General features: G+C 37.5%; 1 protein-coding gene across 1 annotated transcript in view; it reads left to right on the forward strand.

Annotated features, from left to right (window-relative positions):
- LOC126474065 (syntenin-1-like) overlaps window positions 1–5,987 on the forward strand; it is a 44,261-nt gene extending 38,274 nt beyond the window's left edge. The window contains exon 7 of the mRNA XM_050101478.1: window positions 4,563–5,987. Within this exon, the coding sequence (XP_049957435.1) occupies window positions 4,563–4,617 (55 nt within the window). The 3' untranslated portion in view covers window positions 4,618–5,987. The remainder of the gene's footprint in view (window positions 1–4,562) is intronic.
- The last annotated feature ends 1,121 nt before the right edge of the window (window positions 5,988–7,108 follow it).

The following is a 7,108-nucleotide window of genomic DNA, read 5'->3' on the forward strand; positions in this document are numbered from 1 at the left end:
ACCACTTCATTTATGAAAGATACATAGGCTTTAAGGTTTCAAACTTCTTTCTTCGCAACTTTCGTATTGTTAGCCCTGGTTGTTGTGGCACACTATTGGTCTTCTGTCACTAGTCAGAGGTATTTGATTGAAAACTGTGATTTAAAGACGTAGTTACTGTTGAGTTCACTATTTTTACCATCCTGTTTGGTTTTTATATGGACATGTTGCCAACCTAATGGAAATAAAGAAAATATATGCTTAAAACTACTGTCCATTCATGTGTGTGTGTGTGTGTGTGTGTGTGTGTGTGTGTGTGTGTGAGAGAGAGAGAGAGAGAGAGAGAGAGAGAGAGAGAGAGAGAGAGTGTGTATATATGTTTTGTGTGCTTTTGGGGGGGGGGGGGGAGTATTTAGTGAGAGCTGTAGAATGTTGAATATGAATGTTATACCTGTCAGAGAGTGTTTGAAAGTTTTGGTGTTCAGCTGATTTGAGTTTTGGTTTAAATGTCTTGTGGTGGGATTCATGGACAAATGAGTGGTAAGAGGTTGTGTGGTATTAGCTTTCAACCCCCCTCTGACAACTATTACATTCATATTCAGCATTCTAAAACACACTTTGAATGACTACTAACATCCCCCTCCTCTCCCTCCCCCCCCCCCCCCCCCTCCACACACACATACAGCTGAAAACATAACAGAAATGAATAGTAGTTTTTAGCTTATACTTCGGTAGGTTGGCAACATGTATGTAAACAAACCAAATGGGATGAGACCTATAGTGAACTCACAGTAGTTATGATCAAATATCTACAACTAGTTACAAAGACTAATATTGCGCCATAACAACAAGGGCAAAGAATATGAACATTTTGAAGAAAAAAGCTCGTAACTTGAAAACATACATTTGTTTCACAAAAGAAGTTGTAGTGCAATGTCCAGCTTGTGACCAGACAAGAGGAAACACAGATACCAACGAAAAATGAGAAGAACTGTAAGTAATTACTTATTTACATAAAAAAACAAGATGTGAACATTTTGTAATTTATAAATAACACATGTCAAAACTGTATCATTCAGATCCCACTGAAGACGCCTTAAAGTAAACAAAGGCATAATGCATCTGGGAGAAATGGTTTTTATTTACAAAACAAATATTTCTGTGCTTGCTGTGGAAGATGACCATGCAGACAAACTCGCTTAAGTCATTTTCTTTGACTAGTGTGAGAATCTTCTCTTCATATTTTCTTTTGCAACTTATTTTTCATTGATTTTGCTTGTGCAGCACTTTACACAAGTTAATTACAGAAAACAAGCCGTAAGCAGATTATAAATTGATAAGAACTACTTACAGCAGAGTTTCAAAGGAGGCATTAGGCCACTACATTTTACCCAAGAATGTACAATACTTCTGTTGATTCATTGTGCCTTTCAGAATTGTGGGATCACCAAGGGATGCCACAAAAAACATTCCCCAGACCATAACGCTCCCTCTTGGTTGCAGGAGGTTTGCCTTAATGTTTCGCACCATGCATGCTAACAGCCACCTGTTCGATGCAGTATAAAATGTGATTCATCTGAAAAGGCCACTTGTTGCCATTCAGTGGACATCCAGACTTCATCCTTTATGAATAGCAGTCAGCAAGCACGCATGAACAAGGCGCCTGCTACAGAGGCCCATACACAGCAACTTTTGCTGAACAGTCGTGTAGGAGACACAGTTGGTTGCCCCTTGGTTCATCTGGGTGGTCAGTTGTTTGAAATTTGCAAATCCGGTCCCCTGTACACATCTCCACAGCCATTGCTCTCCCCTGTCATGAATGGCCCGTGGTAATGCTTCCACCCTTGACCGGAAAGCTTATCATCATATCCTTTTGGACATCGGATGAATCTCTCCTTTTCTGCATTATGACGAGAACTGCACTGTTTTCCATGTCCCACGACACACATTATATACCCTCCATTGCTAGTGCTGCCACATGTCATCTGTGAGTAATTATTATATGTCAACCTAAAAATAGGCGGTGGGCAAGTTAATGTGACTGGAACATGTAATTACAGTTTCCAAGGTCTTCGTAATGATATAGCCACTACCACGATTGATAAATGCTTCCCTTGCTCAATCTAGATTGATTCTTTAATGACACAGTCCCAGAAGTAAGACAGCGGTGTCCGCTGAAGTAGTACATCACAAAACCTGTCTTGCTCTTATGCGAACAAGACCTGTGAAACTGAACTCCTCTGGCTGGGAGATGGCAGTCATACAGGAACTAATATATCATGGTCTTATCAATCAACAAAGGCAAAAAAAGTCCCATGACCACTCCCCCTTGTAAAGACCACTATTTTATCCCTCGGTTTTCCCTGTTTTTAGATTTGAACTACCCTTATATACCTTCTACTGTGGGTGTTTTAACATCCTCGTTTTATAGTTTGACTCCTCTGACTGGACACATCCACTTTTAGCAGACACATTCTCTTCCGCATGTATCTTTGGAATCATGGGACTGATGACCTCATTGTTTAGCCCAATAACCTCCCTCAATTAATCAGTCAGTCAATCAATGGCAAAAAACTGTCATCCTGTCTCACCAGGATTACATTGAGAAAATGCTTAGTGGGATCTTAAAGAAGCCGGCTTGCCATCGAGGTTGTTAAGAAACTGCAACAGAAAACACCAGTTCCACTGAGACTTTATGGACTGCACAAAGTTCACAAAGATGGGCTGCCTAAGCGTCATTGTTAGAACTCTGGTGCCTTGAGATACTCACTTGCCTGAAGTATTTGCTTAGTCCATACGTGGGAAGCATTCACGTCACACTCGTAACTCTGTGGGTTTGTGGGATGCTTTTAAGCCGAAGGATATCAGTATCCATGCGAGCTCAGATGGTGTCTCTCTCTTTTTCTGTAGACTACCTTTACGATGATAATTAGAACTTATTGGCCAGAAATTTGATGTAGAGGTGACCAATCTTTTTGGGCTTGTATTGATGTCAACATACTTTCTTTTTGATGGTGGCTGTTGTGACCAGACAGGAGTAGTAGAAACAGGGAGTCGACTTTCACCATTTATCGCCAGCATGTATGTCGAACATTTTGAGGAAGAAGCCCTGGAATCAGCACACTGGAAATGTACAAGTTTCTTGCAGTAAGTACAGGGTGTCTTTGTCAGATGGCAAAATGGATGATACAACCTGAATTACTTTCTCATTCATCTCTGTTCCATACATCAGAACATCAGTTTTAGAATGGAAGTAAAAAATAGATGTAGTGGTCCCCCTTCTGTAAGAAGACACGCACATCAACATATACTTACATGAGGACAACTGCCACCACCCATTGCAGAGGAATGGTGTGCTCAAAACATTGGTACATAGGGCTTGCGCCCTCACTGACAATGAAAGTCTCAACCAAGAACTGAGTATGGTATCCGGAAGAATGGCTGCAAGGTTTGGCAGATTCGGAGAGCCGTGTGTCCCATACCTGTTTTACAAGTTATGGAAACATAACAGGAATCTCTGGAGGAAGTAGCCATTGCATTTATTCCTTTTTGTGATACACTACCTGGAAAGATATGATGAACTCTAGAAACATAAAGTGAAGATGTTTTCCATCTATCAACAAGCACATGGATACTGCTTTGTTGTGTCAAAAGATGACATCTGACTATGGAAAACTGGGTACTTCAGATACCATGCCAATGCAGCAAGACATATATTTCAGATGGTGCGTGTCCTCGAAGATCGCTGTCAAGAACACCAGCAATATACCAACTGCAGCAGTTGTCACAGATCGGCGGTCATGGATTACAACCATATTAAGGTTCTGATACAGGCATCAAAGTTTTAGGACTGTGTTATTAAAGAATTTATTGATATTCGAGTGAGGGAAACACTGATAAGTCATGACAGTGGTTACATCCATATTAATATCTGTGAAGCTGCAGTTACTATGATTAAGAAGAAGATGGAGATACCCCACAAGGAACTGACTTCGGGGGCAGGTGGAGGAACGGCAGAGGTGTTGGCAGAATGTATACCTGGGTACAAATCTGGAACAGACCATTGTATTGGCGGGAGGAGTGGGAGAGGAGATGATGTATGCTGAAGGACGGGGGAGGAGATAAAAGTGTTGCACTGGCCATTGGTCAGTACATCAACACACCTGATGGTGGCAACGTGATTCCTGAAATATTATGCCCATTGGACACTGACATCCAGCCATTCACCTTTGAACTATTTTGTCATGAAATACTTTGGGAGAATCTGAAAAATCTTATTATTAAATGAATAATCACTCACAAATTTGTATATCAAATTTATTGTTCTTTGTGGATAATGTTCTGTGTATATTTTCCCTACAGCCTTTGGCTTATGCTGTTCATCGTATTCGCACATTGTTCTACATATGGTTGTCTTGTATAGAGACAGCTAGCATCATATCCTTTTAATCATTTTTGTGATGAAAAGTCATTTTGTTGTATCAGTGTTTTCTGTCTACATGGTGTAGTGAAAGTATATTGAAGGCAGTGAGGTCTCTCATTTTCAATTGAACATTTTTGAGTTTCCTGTTTTTGTTTTCCAGGATGTCAACAAGTTTGCTGAAGGGCTCAATGGACCATTCAATTCCAGATGTCTAAATACAGGTGACTGTTTCATATTGTGTCTTTTGCCATTACCTCTGTAATATTGTGAAATTCCTTTAATGTATTTTGTGTAATATATCAGTGATATCTCTGCATTAATGGAAATTTGTGTTATTGCATGAAAATATATGTATGCCAAGTTAGTTATCTGATTAAAATACATTTGTCCTCATTTGAATTGTTATATATCCTTACATGGATAGCTATTTTTGCTTTGGCAGTGTGTGTTGTCTTTTGTGTTGTTTATAATGTTTGCTTGTATGATGCAGTTTATAACATGTTGAAAGGAATTTGACTAAGTGTTAAAAGTTTATAAAGGAGTCGTTGAAATATTCAACATAATATATAAACTTGTTCTTAAATAGACATCCAAATATATTTGAAGCGATTGAAGAGATTCACACTTGTATTCTTATTGTAGCATTCAGTCTGTGATGGAATGTGCCCAAATTAAAAAGCTCTCTTTTATGCATTTTCGTATACAAAATAATTTTAAATTTACTTTGTTTCAGATAAGCTTTATTTATAAATGTATAGCTCTTGCCAGTTCTGTTCTGCTTTCATTTTTCGAGAATATTATCTAATAACTTAATCAAAATTTGAAGAGTCTTGTTGAGTTTTTTCCAATGATGTCTACTGAAATATAATTTTTTAAAAAGATGATCTGTACAGGCTAATTGCTACAGTAAATTTTAGTGTGTGGGAAGTATTGGTGATGTTAACCACAAAGTTTATGAAAGGCCTGAGCAGATAAGTGAAATTGGTAAAGAAGGTAACAATACAATCGGGTTGCAGTGTAGATGTTTACATAATATATTGTTCCAGTAAGTGGGCATTGTTATAGTATATTAAAGACTGAATGTCACTGATCTGGCTTTAGTTAATTTCAGTGCAGAACTCAGTATTTCTCTGCAGTCATTGCATTTATAATGGCCTTATTCTTTTTTTTTTTTTTTAATTTTTATATATATTTTCCTGTTAGACATTCCATGGTCATCATGACATGGAACATTATTGTGTCATAAATAGCCAATTTTAAGTGCTGACTCTGTGCCATTCTGACAATTTAATCAAAGATTCATCTTTACAGGGTACTCGTTAGTTTGCTTAGATATGACATCTGAAAACTTTGCCTTGTTCCAGTGGTATCATTAAATAAATCCTTCTGTTACTTTTTTAAAATTTAATTCACAAAAAATTACATGAATGAATGTACTTACTACATTATTTTGTAATACTATACTTTTATGTGATTGTTATGCATTTTGATGCCATATTGTAGCTGTATTTGGAAGCACATGTGTCTTTTGTATTGTGTACTACCCACTTTGTGATAACTTCTCAAAATAAATATAAGAAAAGCATTCTAGGTGTTTTATTTTACACACCATTGTCAACTTTGTCACAAAATATACACAGGAACTTTATTCACATTCCTGGTTATTCCAGTCCATCAAAAAAGTGTTCAGATTTACTTATTGTAGAAGTGTCGTATTGACCCTTTCAGTTTAACATAAGTAGTAATATTCTGATCCAACCATCATAACATCGTGGGACCGTCAAGTAAATAAAAAGAAGTTAGCAACAGCTATCCTTTGTATAACAGTATACTTTAATTATTATAAACCTCTTCTGCTTGGCGTCATATCTTCCAGTCCTGCAGCCACACCTCAAAATAGCTAGTTAAGTTATAACTATTTATCTAAAGTATAAAAACCAATCCATCTTTAATTACCAATTTATTGTATATTTCTACATAATTACATACGAACTTAGTTGATCTATCTTATGAGGCCTATCCCCTGCAGTGGTTTGACGATGGCATACCAAATCATGCCTCATTAAAACTGCGAGTCATGCAGTGTGTTGTACACAGCGTGCGGGGCGTGATCAAGTGCGGTGACCTGATTGGGCAGTCGCATGAGGGCAGGTGTCATTCACTGTTGTCTATATTGCGAATTTTTTGGAGTAAATTAATTAAGGCTTAGACTCAGTGATTAGATGTTGTTTTGATATTTACCTATGTTGCCTAGGTAGCTTACCTGCATTTAAAATTCATAGTTCATCATTTTTAGATGTATTCCATTTTTATTTTATATGCTTGGTGGGCCCTGATGCAACGACACCTGCATCAAGATACTACTCTCGTCTTGAGCTTAAAGGGGCAGTACATACTAATTTTTACCTTTTAGAAGATTTCTTTGTTTTATTTTCTTTAATTTAAGCTTTGTTTCATGCTTTTTAAAGTTTATATTTTATTTGTGGACACTATATGATCGACAATCTAATAGTGTAATCAGATGAGACCGATTTTCCTGTGATCCATTTCTGCCATGAAGGAACACTTGAAACCAAGACAAGTCTTCTGCTCATCTTTCCACATAATTTGTACAGCTGGATAATTTTTCTACACAGCTGATGAACTGGCAATTGAATACAACTACTGTTGTCAATAACAGTGGTTAATTCAAGAATGGGTTCGTCC

The sequence above is a fragment of the Schistocerca serialis genome, chromosome 1, assembly GCF_023864345.2.
Source record: "Schistocerca serialis cubense isolate TAMUIC-IGC-003099 chromosome 1, iqSchSeri2.2, whole genome shotgun sequence".
Lineage (NCBI taxonomy): Eukaryota > Metazoa > Arthropoda > Insecta > Orthoptera > Acrididae > Schistocerca > Schistocerca serialis.